We start from the raw sequence: 19,549 nt of genomic DNA, 5'->3' as shown, positions 1-19,549 counted from the left end.
ACTCTCAGGAATTTGCTCCTAAATGATCCAGTCTCTCTTCATACATCAATCCTGCCTTTCCAGGAATCAGTCTCATATATCCTCATTGCACTCTCTCTATAGCCAGAATATCCTTCCCAGATAAGAAGACCAAAACTGCACACAATATTCCAGATATTCCACCCTAAAGTTTAGTTCACTAGCTACAGGATCTTTGTAAAGGTAGTCACTATTTAAATGTTGTTTTCCACTTCCTACGAACTGAAATCCTATGATCCTACCTTAGCTTATTTTAAGTTAATAAATCTATGTTGATCTCCAGTAAATAAAATTGATTGGGAAGACTAATTTTAGGAAACCCTTCAATGCCATAGTTTGTCACAAATAATTTATCTCTATAAGAAACTAATAGATTTGAAAAACAAGTGAGGATCTGATGTTGTGGAACCATCAATATGATGAGATTGTTATCAGTTTCTTGGAGTTCAAGCTGTTATTCAAATTATTTCAATTTAGAACATTTATGACTTTTAAAACAAAATTTGTTTAAAGACTTTTGAAAATGCCAATTAGCTGATTATATTGGAGCTAATGAACAAAATGATAGAAGATTTGGATCCAGTGTCGAATCAATCAAAGTCTTGACATAGATCGTGTGCAAGTTAACAAGTTACTTCTGACAATATAATATTTTGAAGGCTAAATATAAAGTACTGCAAGCAATGAACTATTTTGAAAATTCTAACTAGCAGAAGCATTTCAATTCATACCCATACTTCCTCACCTGGTGATTTCACAGTGTTTCCATTATGAAGCATTGACCAAAAATCAGATGTTTCCTCTCAGTAGGGAAACTACATTACTGATTAAATTACACCCCATGGATACCCTAGTGGCTCAGATGGTATTGACAGATGCCCAGAGTGATGTGTCACCTTGTATTTTTAACTGCAGTCTGTGTGTTTTGAGGAAGATAAAGTAAAGAAATGAAGTTGGAATAAAATGAACAAAAAGTTTATTTGACTTTGAAAAAAATCACTTTCGTAATTGGAACCATTAGCTTTCTTCAGGAATTAGTGCATACATTGAGTGTTGGGAATCAGGACCATTCAATTGTTCTTGTTATCAGTGTTATCAGTACTGCTCTGTACTGTACTCTAAAAGTGCTACCAGATTTAATTAGTTCTGGGGATTGGTATCTCTATGGGAATAATGATTCTCTTCAAAGTGATCATCGTACTTTTCTTCGATGTCTGCAGGTTTCAGCTACTGATCCAGACCAGGGAGCAGACCAGAATGCCTTACGTTATTCCCTTCATGGCCAGGGGACTAACAGTGAATTTACCATTGATGAGCTTACTGGCAAAATCTATGCAAGAAAAAAGTTAGACCGCGAGGAAAGATCCATCTGGCGCTTCCTTGTTCTAGCCACTGATGAAAATGGTGAAGGTCTCACTGGTTTTTCTGACGTAATTGTTGAGGTGCTCGATGTAAATGACAATCTGCCACTCTTTCTATGTGCTTTTGATGGCTGCTTCATTGGATATGTTCCAGAAAACTCCCCAGCAGACACTTCTATTATGGAGATGATTGCGACAGATTTAGATGACCCCAAGACTGGGAAAAATGCTGTGTTAATATATAGAATAATCCAGAATGTTCGAAATGAAATTAATCTCAACCTGTTCTCCATCAATTCTTCCACTGGAACTATATACACTGTGTTGGGTTCCCTGGACAGAGAGAAAGAAAATAAATACCTAATTGTGATAGAAGCTCGAGATGGAGGTGGATTGACAGGAACAGGGACAGCCACCATTTTGGTTACAGATGTGAATGATCATGCTCCAGTCTTCACACAAGATCTCTTCAGAGCAAAGGTTTCTGAAAATACTGAGATCCACACTGAGATTCTTGTTGTTTCTGCCACTGACATGGATGAGGGAGAGAATGCCCTGATGACCTTCAGTATCATAGATGGCGATGAAGATCATAAATTTTTCATTGAAACAAATCAAGTCAAGAAATTTGGTGTAATCAAATTAAAGAAAAAACTGGATTATGAGAAGTCTCATGAGAGAAGGTTCAATTTAACTATTAAAGCTGAAGATGTGGACTTTTATAGTATAGCCACTTGTATCATTGATGTGGAGGATTACAATGATCACACTCCAATCTTCTTTCCACAGCTTTATGAAGCTGATCCACTGCTGGAAGATGTTTTCATTGGCACTAGAGTTGTCCAAGTAACAGCTGTCGATTTGGATTCTGCCCAGAATGGAAAGTTTACTTACAACATCACTGGAGATTCAGATCCACATGGGCAGTTTTCTGTTGACAGTAATGGATGGGTAACCATAGCCAGTGCTCTAGATCATGAGCTAATGCCACAGCATCACCTTGTGGTGCTGGCCACTGACCTGGGAAGTCCAGCTCTAACTGGGAGTGCAGGTGTTGTTTTAACTGTGCTTGATGTCAATGACAATGGGCCAGAATTTGATGCCTTTTATACACCGATTGTCTGGGAAAACACAGCTGCACCTCAAGTAATCCAGTTCAATCAAACATCAACATTGATGTATGCCAAAGACAAAGATAGCCCAGTGAATGGAGCACCCTTCTCATTCACTTTATCAACTCAAGACAGCCATTCTGCTGACTTCGCCTTGAAAGACTTTGGCAACGGCAGCGCTGGTCTCACAGCACTCCGTATGTTTGACAGAGAGGACCAAAAGATCTTCTACCTGCCGGTGATTATTACTGACAGTGGATTCCCACCCATGAGTTCCACAAACACTTTAACCATCACCATTGGAGATCTGAACGATCATCCCCATTCAGCTGGTTTTATGGAATTTCTGGTTTATAATTACAACGGTAAGGAGTTTCTCCATAAAATGCAAAGTGATCTGCACAGAGACAATGTCCATCATTCTTAGATAAAATAGTTATGAGGAATACCAGGATGGACTTGCTAAAACCAATAGTTGCCATTGCCTCCTAAAGAATGTAATTACCCTTTACATAAGAAATCGGAGCAGGTGAAGGCCATTTTCCCCCTCAAATCTGCTCTGCCTTTCAACATAACATGGCTGATGGGTGGCTGGCCTCAGTTCCTCTTTTGTTCCAGATTATCATAGCCCTCAAGTCGTTGACATTTCAGAATACTATGTCCATCTTCTTTAAATGCTTTCAGTGATCTAGCCTCCTCAACTCTCTAGGGGAGACATTCCCAGATATTCTCTACCCTCTTGGAGAAGAAAATCCTTTATATCTAAAGGGGTTTGAAATGAATGTCCCCTTATTCTGTAATTATATCCCCGAGGTTGAGATTGATTCCCCCACGAGTGGATTCATTTCTCAATAGCTACCCTATCAAGAAAACTCAGGATCTTGTATGTTTCAACAAGATCATGGGTGGCATGGTGGCTCTGTGGTTAGCACTGCAGTCTCACAGCACCAGGGACCCAGGTTTGATTCCAGCCTCAGGCGACTCTCTGTGTGGAGTTTGCACATTATCCCCATGTCTGCATAGGTTTCATCCGGGTGCTTTGGTTTCCTCCCACAATCCAAAAGATGTGCAGATTAGGTGAATTGCTAAATTTGCCCATAGTGTTAGGTGTATTAGTCAGAGGGAAATGGGTCTGGGTGGGTTACTCCTTGGAGGTTCAGTGTGAACTAGTAGGGCCAAATGGCCTGTTTCCACACTGTAGGGAATCTAATCTAACCTCTCATTTTTCTAAACTCTAGTGATGATGGCCCAACTTGTTTAGCCTTTCTTGATAACTCAATCCATTCATCCCAGGGATCAACTCAGTTAGCTGCTTTGAACTGCCTTCAATGCCAGCTCTATCCTTTTTGTTTCAATACAGGAACCAAAAATGTACAGTATCAACCTTTAATGTCCAAATCACAGCATGCCCTCCCTCCTAATTTTGCATCATCCACACATTTGGATCACTATAGTCTGCATCTCCTCCAAGTCTATAATTAGATGGTAAATAATTGAAGTCCTCGGATTGATCCTGGTGGCACTGCACATCTTTCCAATTAGAAAAAGATCCATTAAATGCAAACTTTCTGGCTTCTGTGTATTAACCATACATAGTATGGTATCAATCCTGCTAATACTTTATCCTCAATACTTTAAGCTCATAATTTGTTTAATAATCTTTTATATGGTTGCTTATTAAATGCATTCTACAGCTCCAAATACACTAAGTCTACAAGTTTCCCCTTTATTAACTCTACTTGTTCTGAAAGACCTCTAGTAAATTTGTAAAACATGAGTTCCCTTTCACAAAATTCTGTTTGATTGTGTTAAGCTTTTCTAAATGTCCTTCTATTTCTTACTTAATAATAAACTCTAGCATTTTCCCAATGACAAATATCAGGCTAACTGGACTATAGTTTCCAACTTTCTCTCTCCCTCCCTTTTGAACAGGGACATCCCATTAGCAATTCTCTAACCAGTTGGAACCATCCGAGACTCAGGTGAGTTCTAGAATACTTCTACCAGTGTTTCTATGATCTCCGCAGCCAATTCCTTTAAATCCCTTGGTTCTGGTGAATTGTCTGCCTTCAGTTTGATTGGTTTGTCAAATACAGTGTTCCTCATGTACAACGTTTTTCCTCCTTTTTGCACCTTGATTCTCTGTTACATTTGGGACAGATGCCCCCTAGTGAAGCATAAATATTGATTTCGACCTAAAAGGTCTAATGGCCTGTTTCTGTGCAGTAAATACCAAACAATTTATAACTCTGTTTTAGGCTTGTCCCACCTAACTTATATCATATCTCTTAAATTCAGTATTAGGTTCTTGATCTTTACTGAAAACTCCTTCACTCCACTAATCTCTACTAATCTCTACATGTCCAGTTGTACATTTGCACTGGTCATTGGCAACTGTGATAGTAATGTTATGATTTTTTGACAACATTCAGACATGAAAAATAACCATTTGGATGAGGTTCAAAAAGCTATGCAGTATTATCCTATTATATTTTGAAACCTTGAAGGGTGGAGGGATTAGCCATAGTCTGCAAGGGACAATACAATCTTACTCTGTTGCAAGTGGTTATGTAGCTTGATAGGTACCGATCTTGATCAAGCATAAGGTTAGGAGATAACCTTTCATAACTATCACAGCCTGTACAGTACGCTTGTACGTTGGGTGTCCTTCTGCACCATACTAGCCACTGCGCTAATCTCCAAGATGTGGACGAATAAAGTAGCAAAATCAGAGATGTTTTTCTAAATCTTTCACATATGTGGGTGTAGCAGATCGGGCCAACATTTGTTGTTTATCCCTGATTGCCTTTGAGACACTGGGGTGGGGGTTACCTTCTTGAACCACTGAAGTCCATCTCATTTAGCTTATCTGTCATGATTTGCTACAACCGAATGGCTTGATTGACCAATTCTGAGTGCAGTTGAGAATCAACCACATTGCTGTGGGCCTGGAGTCAAGTGAAAGTCAGACTGGGTAAGGATTTTCTTTCCTAAAGGACATTAGTGAACCAGATGGGTTTGTTAACCACAATCATTCATAGTTTCATGGTCATCTTTATCTTAGACTATGAGATTAGCTTTCAATTCTATATTCATTAATTAATGAATTGGATTTATATTCCATCAACTGCAGTGGTGAGGTGTGTCTCGGAACATTAGCCCAGGTCTCATGGATCACTGGTCCAGTGACGTTTCAATTGCAACATCATCCCTCCCAAATTTTTCAAACGATCTAGTTTTCTAAAAATGGTGGATGGCCAGTCTCAAGTTATTGATTCTGTGGGTAATTTGAATTTATTTTGAAAATGCATTATTCTAAACTCTGGAAATTAAGACAAGGTGCATTAAATCTCTGAATGCTATACTTTTTGAAAGCCAGGAAACCTTAATTATGAATGTATTTATGATCTCCAAGAGTCTTATTTTAGAAAATAATTGGTCTCTGAAATAGTGTGCTGTGTTGCTTATATTAGGTCTACTTGGTACTACTGAGCTAGGCAAGGTACAAGCGCCTGATCTAGATGACTGGGATGATAAAAGATACAGATTTGAAGGACTACCTCCAAGGTAAGCAAGTCTGGATTGTGTGTGTGCACATGTATATGTCCCTATGTCTGTGTGCTTTTGAACAAGAAAATAAGTAATTAAATGATATCACATTGTGTAGTACAGTATTGTTATAAAATCATTCTTGTGTGTTGATATCCCACAGTGTAATTTCACACCACAGAAGTGGAACTCAAGTTTCACTGTAAAACATTTACTCATTTTAACATTTTTAAGATCAACTTCCATGTATCTACACAGCATTTACAGATAGTAGGTATGCTCAAAACCTTCCTGAGGGTGGTTTTAATTGTTTTCACCAACTGGAAGCCAGATGCTCACTCATCCACTGTTTGGTAATCCAACTTTTGGTGTATTGGTCTAAGTAACAAGAATCTGAAGTAATGCTGTTCAGTTCTAATCATTACACTTCAAAGTTCCTCAGTGTGTGAACAAGTCCACCTGCATCTCTGAGGATTTGTGGTTTGATATATCCATAGCTCCATTTAGGTGTATGCAGCATTGTCCACAGTTTTGTAACTGTGTGTGTAACTCTTTCTAGCCCATCTACTTGATTTTAGATTGGACAATCCTATTGGAATTGAAAGTTGTCCAGGTTGGCTCATGTGATAATTTTCCCTATTGTTCCTAAAAAGAACTGTTTAACCTCCACTTTTGGAAATACAGTCAAACTCAGCAACGCACGAGATGATGGCCTGTTGGAACCTGAGCCAACAAATGCCAGCTCAGAGTAGTGTGAGAATACATAACGCTAAATTTAGGTTTTTACATTAAAATTTATATTAATAATTAAGCATTATTAATTAATTAATTATGAACACGTGCAAATTTGTTTCAGAAATTTTATCCTCAATGAAAATTCTGGTTCGCTGCATATTATTGAAGACACACCCTCTGGAGTGTATAACTTTCAGGTTAAAGTTGCAGATGGTACCTGGCCAGATGTAATTTCAACAATAAAAGTTGTTGTCAAAGAATTGGAAGAGGATGCCACACATCATGCTGGCTCACTTAGACTGACTGGTGAGAATCTAACCATTCCTTGCACTGTGCATTTAACTGAAACATTAATATAATTTTCTGATGAATAAAATAATACGGGGGGTTCTGAGCTGGGAGTTACCTTCTTGAACCCCTGAAGGCCATATCATTTAGCTTTGTAACAATTCGCTACAACCGAGTGGCTTGATTGACCAGTTCGGAGTGCAGTTGAGAATCAACTACATTGCTGTGGGTCTGAAGTCAAATGAAAGCCAGACCAGGTGAGGTTCTTTTCTTAAAAGAATTTCTTAAATGTATATGAACATAAGGAAATGAGAAAGACCATTTAACCATCTAGTCATTTCTTCCTGATAGCTTGTATAAACTAATATTAATGACTTGGACAGTAATTAATGTACAATAGTAAAAATTGACACATGACACTAAAATAGGTGGGAAGATATGTTGCAATGAAAAAATGAAATTTAGAAATAGATATCAATAGATCACTGAAAGCCAGTATGCAGGTACAGCAGCTTGTAAAGAGGACAAATGGAATTTTGGAGTTTATTGCTAAAGGAATGAAGCATAAAAGTAGTTGTGATGAAGGGTAAACTGGATTTGAATAAACTGTTTTTCTCTCTGGAGATGCTGCCAGGCCCATCGTGTTTCTTCAGCACTTTCTATCTTACTAAAAGTAGAGAAGTGTTGTTACAATTGTACCAGGCATTGGTGAGACTGCATCTGGAGTACTGTGTGCAGTTTTGGTCCCCTTACTTGGGGAAGGATGTAATTGCATTGGAAGCATTTCAGACAAGCACAAGATCAATTCCAGAGGTGAGAGGTCTGTCGTATAAGGAAAGATTGAATAGTTTAGGCCAATATTCGGTAAATTTTAGAAGATTGAGAGGAGCCCAAATTGAGGTGTATCAACTGCTAAATGGAATGACAAAGTCGATGTAGAGTGGATACTCCCCCATGTGGGGCAATCTAGAATAAGAGGTCATAGTTTTAGGCTAAAGGGTAGCAGATTTAGAACAGAGATGAGGTGTAATTACTTCTCTCAAATGGTCATAAATCTGTTGAATTCACCACTCCAGAGAGTGGTGGACTCCGGTCACTGAATACATTTAAGGAAGTGATAGACAGATTTTTAATTAGGAAGGGATTAAACGGTTATGGGGAGTGGCAGGAAAATGGAGTTGAGGATGAGATGAGTTCAGTCATTATCACATTAAATGGCAGAGCAGGCTCAAGGGGCTAACCTTAGTTCTTGTGTTCTTATTTTATAATTATATTATGCAATCTATCCAGCCTCTTCAATTTGCTAAGAAGACATTCCACAAGGATTTCCTGCCTGTACTCTGAAGGGAAATCATGGAAATTGCAAAATATCTTGTATTCAATATTTTAAAAATCTTGACAATTACTTTTTGACAGTTCCATCATCTCCAAAGCTCAGTAACCACAATGTTCGTAATATTCAACTATCTCAGTATTTATCTATGTGGAGTAATCCCATACAAATATTCTTTAGATATTCATCCAGCTCATATTAAAGCAATCAATCAGCATTGATCCATTGCTTCAGCTGGAGGTTTATTCATCATATCTATTGCTCTGTAGGGAAACCTTAATTCATACAAATCTCAGAAAGTATATGTGGTTAACTATTTAGGAGCTTTGCCTTTCAAGAAAGCAATTCATTATACCACAGATTTAGACATCTAGCTTCAAGTGATAGTCATTCACCTCAGACACTTCTGTCTGGATAATAGATAGAACCATTAGACAAGTGTCATTCTGATTTTTGTTGGCATTGCTAAATGTTCTCTTGCTCCCTCATTCAGAAACTATATCCACCTTATGGACTTTTTCTAAAAATACAAATAAAATGGAAATTCAACCTCTGCTGTTTGAATGAAATGAATGTCTGATCCAGAACAAGCAGTTTTAAGGTCAGCTGTTGAGTTCTTAGTTTCTGAGACTGATTATTGCTGACATTGTTAACTAGAAAATACTCTATGCTTCTTTGTTAACTGTTACACTTTGAAAAGACTTCATGAGGAAATATCATTTATAATTATTATGAGTTTCAATAGTGGTGAAGCTTAGAACTTAATAAGATTCATGTTGTGACAGTTTAAACAAGTTAACTTATGAATGTACTCTTTAAGCAAAATTGATTTTTTTTTCAAACAGATACCACAGCAGAGGAGTTTATCTCCCAGTCAGCTGCTGCCGAGAGCAAATACACCAAGCTAAGGAGAGTTTTATCAGAAATTCTTTCAGCACAGCTGGATAACATTCATATTTTCAGTGTTGTGAATGTGAATGGCCAGTTTAGAGAAGTAGACGTTTGGTATGCAGCACAAGGGTCTCCATTTTACAAGGCTGAAAAAATGAACGGCAATGTGGCAGCTTCTAAAGCCATGGTACGTACCTCCTGAAACTTATGAAGTATGTCATTATTTTAGTCAAAGCTATACAGCTATTTCCCATAAAGGTTCCCAATGACACACATTTTCAAATCCAATCATTTTATCAGCTGGGGATATTCTGCTGTATGGGGAACATAGAACATATGAAGAAAGGAACAGGAATAGGCCTTTCAGCCTGTTGAGCTTTCCCTTCCATTTAGGACAATCACAGCTGATCAAACAGGTCAATGTCTTTTACCCACTCCATCCCTTTAGCCCTGTACACAATTGGTAATCAGAAATCTATCAATCTCTACCTTCAACATCCTCAAAGACTGAGCTTTCACAGCTCTCTGGAGAATAGAACTGTTGTACAAAAATGGTTGTGTTAAAAGCAGCTATCAGAACATGCACCAACGCCTTTCTGTCACTTTGTGTTGCCATATTCTTTATCTTTTTGGCATTTGGTTAGAAGGATTCTTAGCAAACAACTCTGAGATAATTGTCAGAATTACTGCCGTCAATGAGGAACCCACTGATCGACATTTCACACTAGAAACAGCAATCATCCTAAATTTCCACCCATTAACTTCAATGGTACTTTCTCTGCTTTCCACTATGTACGGCTAGCAGCTAGGATTTCCAGTTCGCAGTGCAAATTTGGGAAGTTTTTCCCTCTGAAAAACTCATCACACATGACAGCTTAAGGCTCCAAGCAACTAATCTTATGGTTGGCAACTGACAAAATTTCACCACAAACCCAACAACTTTATTACCAAAACTTGAAAACAACATATAGCAATTTAAAGTAGTTCCCTTGTAGATAGTCAGGTTAGGTTAACTGCAGGTTAATTAGATTTGATCTGAATTGATCTTCCTTCAAGACTTTCCTTGGAGATGATCCTGGTCCTGACAAAACCCCTCTCATTGAGGGTTTTCACCCTGAACCCCACTCTTATCTGATACTGCTGGCCATCAGATTAATTAGGAACTCCTTAAGACAGAACTTTCTCGAAGGTGGAAGCAGACATCTTGCCTTAAAGCAATCAATGCTGCTTTCAGCATGATATTGCTGCACAGCACCAGTCAGTATGATGAGTGGATTCATTATTGAACTTCTAGCTAGGCAAAGGGAAACATATTAACCCAAAGACATATAGTAGTGATTGTAATGAAGTCAGGCAGCTGGACCTCATAGAATATGAGTTCCCTGACGGGACTGTTAATCTGGTCCAATCAGGGAGACCTGGTTGAAATAAAAAGGGTGAGTGTCAGAGATACCAATACTCTGATGCCTGCCCTCTGTATGAGGCAGGACCAAATTCCAGGATTGTACATTTGTAAATAAAGGGTGACTTTGTAACGGGATACTGACCTCTGTGGAGTTATTTCACATATTAATAGAGATTTATTTTTCATATTGAGTGGATTATAAATGTGAACAACTCTTACCTAAGAGGATTTGACAGCAACGTCGCAACAAAATTCCAACATGCTTGTTGTACATTAGTTTTTCCCCTTTATAAGTGGCTTTGTGCTCTTTAAGATTTCCTTACAGTTAGCTTTTTCTAATCTCTGGGGAAAATCAATGCTCTTCGCCTTGCCCCTTGCCAATGTTCTGCAGCTGGTCACCAGGAGTGTAGAATTCAGTGTGAAATTAATCAAAAAGGGAAACAGACTCACCTCCCTTTAACACCTTCCCATGTCATCTCTGTCAGGTCAAGAAGACAAAGGGTAAAAACTAGTGGGGTAAAACCCATAGCTGCACTTCTGTTTTGCGTCATTCATGATAACATTGTTTAGATTTTGAATGTTGTGATTTGTGTTAATTTTTAACGCATCTCGTATTTAATATACATTTAACATTGTAGTTTTTCTTTTATTGCAGCTAGAGGTTATTTTAAATGTCAGCATATCCCAGGTTGCTGTGGACGCATGTGTGAATGCAAACTGTGGCACGGCTCCTGGCTGTACAAGCAGCACCACTTTTAGCCCAACTCCAACTGTGCTGAGTGCTGGAAACTTTTCCCTAGTTTCCATAACAGCATCCACTACTGCTCAATGTGTCTGTGAAGCTCGGGAAAGGCAGAGGTTGTCTTGTTCCTCATATCCAATTAATCCATGTCTAAATGGCGGCACTTGTATTGATACTGATTTGGGCTTCAGGTAAGTAAATGCGTTTTGCATTTTGACCTCTCTATTGGTTTGATCTCTGATTAGTTGACATCTTTGCTAAAGCTATTGTACTATCAGTAAAAATTAAAAATGTCTCAAATTTTGACCTGCTGCAGGAGGCAACTCTGGAGTAGCAACATTGTAACATAAATAAGACCAATCTTCTAATCTTTCCATATTGCTGAAGTCATACACTGTCAAAGTAAACTATAGATGATTGCTATCAATACTACTGGACACTGCTCGCTGCAGTAAGTTTGAATTTGGTATCGTTGGCCTCCACAGATCTCCCTTTGATATCAAGGAAGACGCAAGGCTAGAAAATTAAAGTCAACAATCTCAATTAATCAGCAGGGTATAAGTTCATAGATGTGCAATTGTTTCATGTTACTACTGAAGTCAGAAATTTCTGCTGTGCTATAGCTCAAGTGAAGTTAAGCAGCTTCGCTCTCTGTATCTTACAGTATTTCCAGTTGTTGTGATGATGTAATCTGCTAGCTATTAGTTAAAGGATCAAACTGAAAACTGGAATATTTGGAGAGATTTATGTGACTTAAATAATTTCAGTTACCATTGACCCGTGTTCAGTAATACTTTCAGACTCTTACTTCTTATGCCCTTCAGCATCCTTTTAGCAAATCTGCTACTCACACACAAAACAAATTTGACCTGAAATATTCATAGAAAGAGGTTTAAGCCCCAATTAAATCATATTTAAAGACAAAATAACTGAGGTAACCAGTTAAGTTAAATACCTTTATTTAAATAGTGTGCCTACTCACTTTGGGCCATGTTGAATGGGGAGTTCAACAAGATTTACAGTAATGGAATGAGAAAGAGTAACAGTGTGGGAAAGGAAGGCGGAACCCACTCTGCCCACAAGGATATGTACAGTCTGAAGGGCATCATTGTTTTATATCTGATAAATGCTTATCCCTGCTTGCAGTCCCTTTCACTATCCCTCTGGTCACTCTATTTCCATTCTTGTATGTTTTTGGGTTCCCTTTAATTTATAAATGCACATCCCATGTCAATTTTAATTTTTTTTCAATTTATTCATTTGTGGGCTGTGGGCATCATTTCTGGCCAGCATTTATTGCCTGTCCCTAGTTGCCCTTGAGAAGGTGATATAGAGCTGCCTTCTTGAACTGTTGCAGTCGACCTGCTGTGGGTTTACCCACAATGCCCTTAGGGAGGGTATTCCAAGATTTTGACCCAGCAACAGTGAAGGAACGATATTTCCAAGTCAGGGGCTTGGAGAGGAACTTGAAGATTATGATGTTCCCGTACATCTGCTGCCCTTGTCCTTCTAGATGGAAATGGTCGTGGGTTTGGAAGGTGCTGTCTTGTGAATTTCTGCAGAGTGTCTTTTACATAGTACACATTGTTTCTACTGAGCATCACTGGTGGTGTGTGTGGATGCTTGCAGATGTGGTGCCAATCAAGCAGGCTGCTTTGTCCTGGATGGTGTCAAGCTTCTTGAGTGTTGTTTGCACTGCACCCAGCCAGGCGAGTGAGGAGTATTCCATCGCACTCCTAACCTGTGGCTTGTAGATGGTGGACAGGCTACAGGAGTCAGGATGGGAGTTACTCGCCACATTATTACAGTTACTTTTATCAGCTTGTTCAGGCATGTGACACCGCATCTCTGAAGCAGATTAGATTTGAAATTGGATCTTTTGGCCCAAAGGTAGGGACGCTACCACTGTGCCACAAGCATCCTCAATTACAATTATATACTGAGTTCAGGACAGCCCATCTTAAAAGGTCTACTAGTCCTAATTAGTTACCAGGCTAAGATACAAATATATTTACAAGGTACAAATACATTTTTTACAGAATGTATGAAGTTTATCAAACAAGAACAAAGGAAATGATACTCAACACTGTCAGCAGTGTTTTTTCAGTCAATCTACTTTAAAACACTAGCTCACAACTGGGCACACATCTCTGGTTCTCTCTTGACAGACGTTCTCCTTCTGTCTTTGGTCTCCCTTTTTTGATTACCAAACCACTAATGTACCCTTGCTAATTACTACCTTGTGCATGATCAGCAACACTCTGACATCTAACTGGCCTGCCAATGCAGGAGCGGCACATGATTAACCTTACATTGGCTAACAGTGTATGCCTAAATCTGAACTGTTTTTAAAAAAATGGTCAGTTTAGTAATATCACTTCCTACGGTCTCCTGTTCCATTCTTTGACATGATAATCATTTTGTAGATTCCATCTTTTCTCACAATTTCCCTGAATCCCCTTGCCAATTTTTTAATATCTTTAATAATATAGCACCAACAACATCATGTATGTTTCTGCCTGTGAGTATGTAATATAAACTCCCAGTGATTTAATATAAAACTAAATGTTCTAACTGACAAACTGAATGTTCTCAAAACCAAAGTGTATCAACATGTTTTAATTAAAAGGATCATTTATCAATCCATGACTTCACCATGGCACTGAAAACAAGGTAACTAAAATTAATAAAAGTGCAAGTGACTCCAACATAAGAATCTATGCAGGATCTACATAAACATCTGTACATGGAAAAAAACCAGTGTATTAAAACTGAGGTAACAGAATACACTTAGAAAATATAACATAATTAACAAAATCCATTCATCAAAAAAGGTTAAAACATTAATAAGTCTGGAAAACTCATACATGGGCCTGATACCTACTTTAAATTACAAAACTAAACCAATTTAAAATATGGCCATGTCTACGAGTAAAAGACTTTTACCTCGAAGTATTTTCAGATTGGTTAGCCTCAGTTCACATTAGCTTGAGCTGTAAATCTTAAACCTATCACTTTATTTTTACCCTGAGCAATATGGCTATTCTTCCTTCCAGAAAGTTTTTACAACTATCTAAAGTAAAAAATGTAATTTACTTCCTCACTTGTTTAATCAAATCAAAATGATTAATTGTTAAAAATAACTCAATCCTGCATCCTACTATCTCAGCGGATGACCAGGCAGCAGCGAGCATATTTGGCAAAGTGTTATGAATGGAACTTCAAAAAAGCTGTGAACCCAAGATTTGCAAAAACACCCCACACTTTATTGTGGCTGCAATTGTTAGAATATCTCTATGTTATGAATGGTCATATTCTTCAATGCAGGAAGCTGTCTGCAGCATTGCTAGCAGTGACGTTAGAAGCATTGGATTGCATTTGTGATGAGTGCATCTTCTGCAATTGCAGTGGCAACAAAGGCAGCCCAAACCATAAAACAGAAAAGTAATGATCAGCCAGAAACCAATTCCATAGCATTGATGGTGGAATAGTATGTATAATTTTGTATCCCAGTAGATAGATGCAAATTGACATCATGTTCAGGAATTATGCTTTACGCTACTGTAACTGTGAATTTCTATGGGAGCTTGTCCTTTCCAAACTTCCCTAATTTCTAAACTCTCACCATATATAAAGTGCAACAATATGTCATTTTGTCTTCTGCTTGAGTTCTGAAATTATTAATCTGTATTTTTGTATGCTAGGTGTGAATGTATTCCAATGTTTGATGGGCCAGAATGTCAGCAGACAAAGTACACATTTAAAAGTCATGGTTATGCCTGGTTTCCTCCCATAAAGCCTTGTTTCAACAGCCTAATTTCACTCGAGTTCCTCACTGAAACTGCCAGTGGGCTTATTCTTTATAATGGACCACTCACTCCAGTACATTCTGGAGAGCTTGAAGACTTCATTGCATTAGGTACGTACGTATGTCAGGCACAGGAGTACAGACGTAGGGCAGAGTTTTTAATTATGCTTTAGCTTGATAGATTTTAAAAATGTGTTTTTGTTCTGATTTTCTTTCTATGCCCCTAACTCCTATGAGTTCCAACTCCTGATGGGTCAGCATACTTTGACAGTGGTGGATAGCAAATTTTTATTGCTTCATCCTGGTCTGTAAATAATGAGTCTCATTTTAGCCAAAACTGGACCCCAACTTTGCCAAATTTCAGCAGCAAATAACTGAATTTGAATCTTATTATCCTCCATGGCTCAAAGGTAGAAGACAGAGGGTGGTGGAAGAGTGTTGTTTTTCAGACTGGGGGCCTGTGACCAGTGGAGTGCCACAAGGATCGGTGCTGGGTCCTCAACTTTTGTCATTTACATAAATGATTTGGATGCAAGCATAAGAGGTACAGTTAGTAAGTTTGCAGATGACACCAAAATGGGCTGAGAAGTGGCAGATGGAGTTTAATTCAGATAAATGCGAGGTGCTGCATTTTGGGAAAGCAAATCTTAGCAGGACTTATACATTTAATGGTAAGGTCCTAGGGAGTGTTGCTGAACAAAGAGACTTTGGAGTGCAGGTTCATAGCTCCTTGAAAGTGGAGTCGCAGGTAGATAGGATAGTGAAGAAGGCGTATGGTATGCTTTCTTTTATTGGTCAGAGTATTGCGTACAGGAGTTGGGAGGTCATGTTGTGGCTGTACAGGACCTTGTTTGGGCCACTATTGGAGTATTGCGTGCAATTCTGGTCGCCTTCCTATCGGAAAGATGTTGTGAAACTTGACAAGGTTCAGAAAGGATTTACAAGGATGTTGCCAGGGTTGGAGGATTTGAGCTATAGGGAGAGGCTGAACAGGCTGGGGCTGTTTTCCCTTGAGCGTCGGAAGCTGTGGGGTGACCTTATAGAGGTTTACAAAAGTATGAGGGGCATGTTTAGGCTAAATAGGCAAAGTCTTTTCCCTGGGGTGGGGGGTCCAGAACTAGAGGACATAGGTTTAAGGTGAGAGGGGAAAGATATAAAAGAGACCTATGGGGCATCTTTTTCACACAGAGGGTAGTACGTTTATGGAATGAGCTGGCAGAGAAAGTGATGGAGGCTGGTACAATTGCAACATTTAAGAGGCATTTGGATGGTTATATGAATAGGAAGGGTTTGGAAGGATATGGGCCGGATGCTGGCAGGTGGGACTAGATTGGGTTGGGATATCTGGTTGGCATGGGTGGGTTGGACCGAAGAGTCTTTTTCCATGCTGTACATCTCTATGACTCTATGACTCCATGCCACAAAGGACACCCAGTTATGATAAAGAAACAGGGGTATAAACTTGACAAATACTCCACAGTTATATCGTTGAAATAAACAAGAAATGTCAAGTTAACACAAAAATATCAATGTGCAATTTAATAGCAATATTTCAATACTTTGGAGAACTCTTTTCATATTTTTCTTTCACATTTACTCGTTAGTATTGGTCTCAGATTTTAAATGAATTGACTACAGTCATTTTGACTTGATCAATCAATTTTGATCAATCAATATTTTCTCTTCCCAATCTGAATTTTTATAATACACGGTCACTTAAGTTTTAATTCACCACATTTTCTTTACAGAGCTTAGGAATGGAATTCCGTCACTCAACATTAGCCATGGTTCAGGATCTCTCCATCTCCAACTTCCACCAGGTATCTTTGTTGCTGATCGGCACTGGCACAGGCTGGATGTAGTGAGTGATGGAAAGGTATGTAGTGATTGTAAAGGAATGTTCAGCGGGAGAACTTGCTTGGGAATTAACTGATTCTATAAATATTATCCACTTATAGGCATGTCTTGCTTAAACACATATGTATTTATGGAATTATAGCTACACAGCTGGGCCTGAATTAATTGTTCAGATTAATTAAATCTTACTATTTTGAACATATCTTCAGTTTAACAACTTCACCTTTTTGTTTACTTTTCATCACCTCTCTGACTGCCCTTCAGTTTTGACCGTTTGGTTTCACTTGTACTTCTATGCTTATTTTGCTGTTTGTCTCTTTGCCAGTAATCACAATTCCACTTGTTTCTGTATTTTTGTTAACCATTTCTCATTTTCCTTGCAGAATGTATCGAGGGGGTCATGCTTTTCCTTAGATTTATTCTGTTAATCCATTAATGTTGTTAGTGTAAACTTAAGTGATTGATTTTAGTCATATATTTATCTAATGTGGACAGCATTATGCCATTAAAGGCATGCTACTTGACTTCTAATAATGTGTGATTTTAAAAAAACTGTAATAAAATAAATAAATATTCCTCCTTTTGCTCCTTGATCTTTAGAACAGGTCTTGGGTATTTTGAGTCAGAGTGATTAACGCCAAAATAACCACCATGCATGATCCATGATGTAAGCTCACTGTGATGCTGCGGGAAGCATATGTGCCTGCACCATTGATGTCATCATGTTCCTGTGTAGTGACATCAGCACAAGCATATGCTCAGCTGTGCCTGAAGATGGCCATCACATCTGTTCTGTCCAACCACCACCGCCATCTGGTCCTCTCCAGCTGCTACCCAACATCCTTCAGCCACCACTGCCTTGCTGATCATCAGAGGGAGGGGCCTTCCTGCAGGCTGGATGCTGTGCCCAGGGGCTGGGGTTGCTGCTGTGCTGGTTAACTCCTCCTGACTTCTCTCTGGCCCCTAGCACTCATCCTCAATGTGGGATTGGAATGATTCAAATCTCCAAGTCCTGAATTCCATTATTGATGCTTCCAACAGCACCATTTCCTTTCATCATTTCCTATAACATTAGGTCATGTCAGAGTATATATGTGCACTTTGCACCACCTAGAGATGCTGTTCACACCAGACATAGCTATTTTGGATGCGTATATGACTTTATCATTCCATGATTATTCATTACCAGGGATGAAATTGTTCCCATAAAAGACCATGTGTTGTATAATACCACATTATTCAAATAAACCTTAATTGTGGTGCTGTTATAGAAAGTGAAAATGATCCTTGACCATTGCACTGGTGCTGCTGTGAATGAGAAGGAAGGCACTGGCAAAGGATTGTCAGAAATGGACCGTAATGTCTGTGAAATTTCAGAAGAAACTCCTGGAGAAGCAAGGTAAAAATGTGATCACATATTTTGTAATCTAATAATAATTTTGTTAAATTAGTGAACATTCTAGGATACTAGCTTCCAGAATTTTATGTTCAATCATTGTTACCTATGATACAGTGCATAATGAAATGTCAGAGAGACACTCTATCCTCCATTCTCTTGTTAGAATTCTCTGTTAGAATTTTTCCAAATGTCTTTATTTATGGATAAGCGTTTCTCTATTTAGACCCCTCATAAAATTAAATCTTCCCTCAGTCTCTTCTGTTCTAAAGAAACTGCAATGCACTGTCTGTATGTGTGGTGGAGACAGGTTCGACTGAAGCATTGGAAAGAACATTAGATGAATAAATATAATGTGAGAGGGTATGAGGAAAATACAGGTGATAAGCAATAAGTAATGATGCTCATTTATTGACCTGGAGCAAGCACGATAGGCTGAATGGCCTCCTTTTGTGCTGTACTGTGATTCTGTGAAAATAGTCAGAGCCTAGGCAACACCCTTATGAATCTGTGTCAAATATTCTCTAATGTGATCATATCCTTTCTATGGTGGGCCTACCAGAACTGTACACAGTACTCTAGCTGCAGTCCAATTAGTGTCTTATACAGTTCTCGTATAACCTCTGTGTTCTTCTGTTGTGCATTTTGACCAATAAAGCTAACATGTGTGCCTTCTTAACTTCCTTGTTCATCTGTCCTGCTACTTTTGCAAGTCTGTGGGTGGACAAATCCTCCAAAGTCTCTCTGTTCCTCTGTGTTATTTTATACTTTATAAAATCTATTCCCTTGTTTATCGTTCCCAAATTGATAACTGAACACTTCTTCAAATTGAACTGTATTTGTGCCCTGTCTCATCCATTAATATCTTCCTACAGTCTACAGCTTTATTCTTCACTAACATCTACAGTATCATTTTTTGTATCAACTGTAAACACCTCAATCATACTTCTTACATTTAAACTTAAAACTTTGAAATGCATCATGAAAAGTAAGAAATCTGATCCTGAGCCTTGTGAAACCCAGCTGGAAACAATTTCCCATTCACAAAACACCT

The 19,549-nt window shown here is 38.5% G+C and overlaps 1 protein-coding gene across 2 annotated transcripts in view; it reads left to right on the top strand.

Annotated features, from left to right (window-relative positions):
* LOC140477040 (neural-cadherin) overlaps positions 1 to 19,549 on the top strand; it is a 261,541-nt gene that overhangs the window by 192,451 nt on the left and 49,541 nt on the right. For both annotated transcript variants that reach the window (XM_072570203.1, XM_072570202.1), the window contains exons 18-25: positions 1,239 to 2,856; positions 5,965 to 6,058; positions 6,897 to 7,081; positions 9,242 to 9,474; positions 11,348 to 11,625; positions 15,139 to 15,353; positions 16,991 to 17,118; positions 18,371 to 18,498. In XM_072570203.1, coding sequence (XP_072426304.1) covers positions 1,239 to 2,856; positions 5,965 to 6,058; positions 6,897 to 7,081; positions 9,242 to 9,474; positions 11,348 to 11,625; positions 15,139 to 15,353; positions 16,991 to 17,118; positions 18,371 to 18,498 — 2,879 coding nt within the window. The remainder of the gene's footprint in view (positions 1 to 1,238; positions 2,857 to 5,964; positions 6,059 to 6,896; positions 7,082 to 9,241; positions 9,475 to 11,347; positions 11,626 to 15,138; positions 15,354 to 16,990; positions 17,119 to 18,370; positions 18,499 to 19,549) is intronic.

Source organism: Chiloscyllium punctatum, chromosome 5 (assembly GCF_047496795.1).
Source record: "Chiloscyllium punctatum isolate Juve2018m chromosome 5, sChiPun1.3, whole genome shotgun sequence".
NCBI classification, from domain to species: domain Eukaryota; kingdom Metazoa; phylum Chordata; class Chondrichthyes; order Orectolobiformes; family Hemiscylliidae; genus Chiloscyllium; species Chiloscyllium punctatum.
This window is presented reverse-complemented; position numbering and strand designations above follow the sequence as displayed.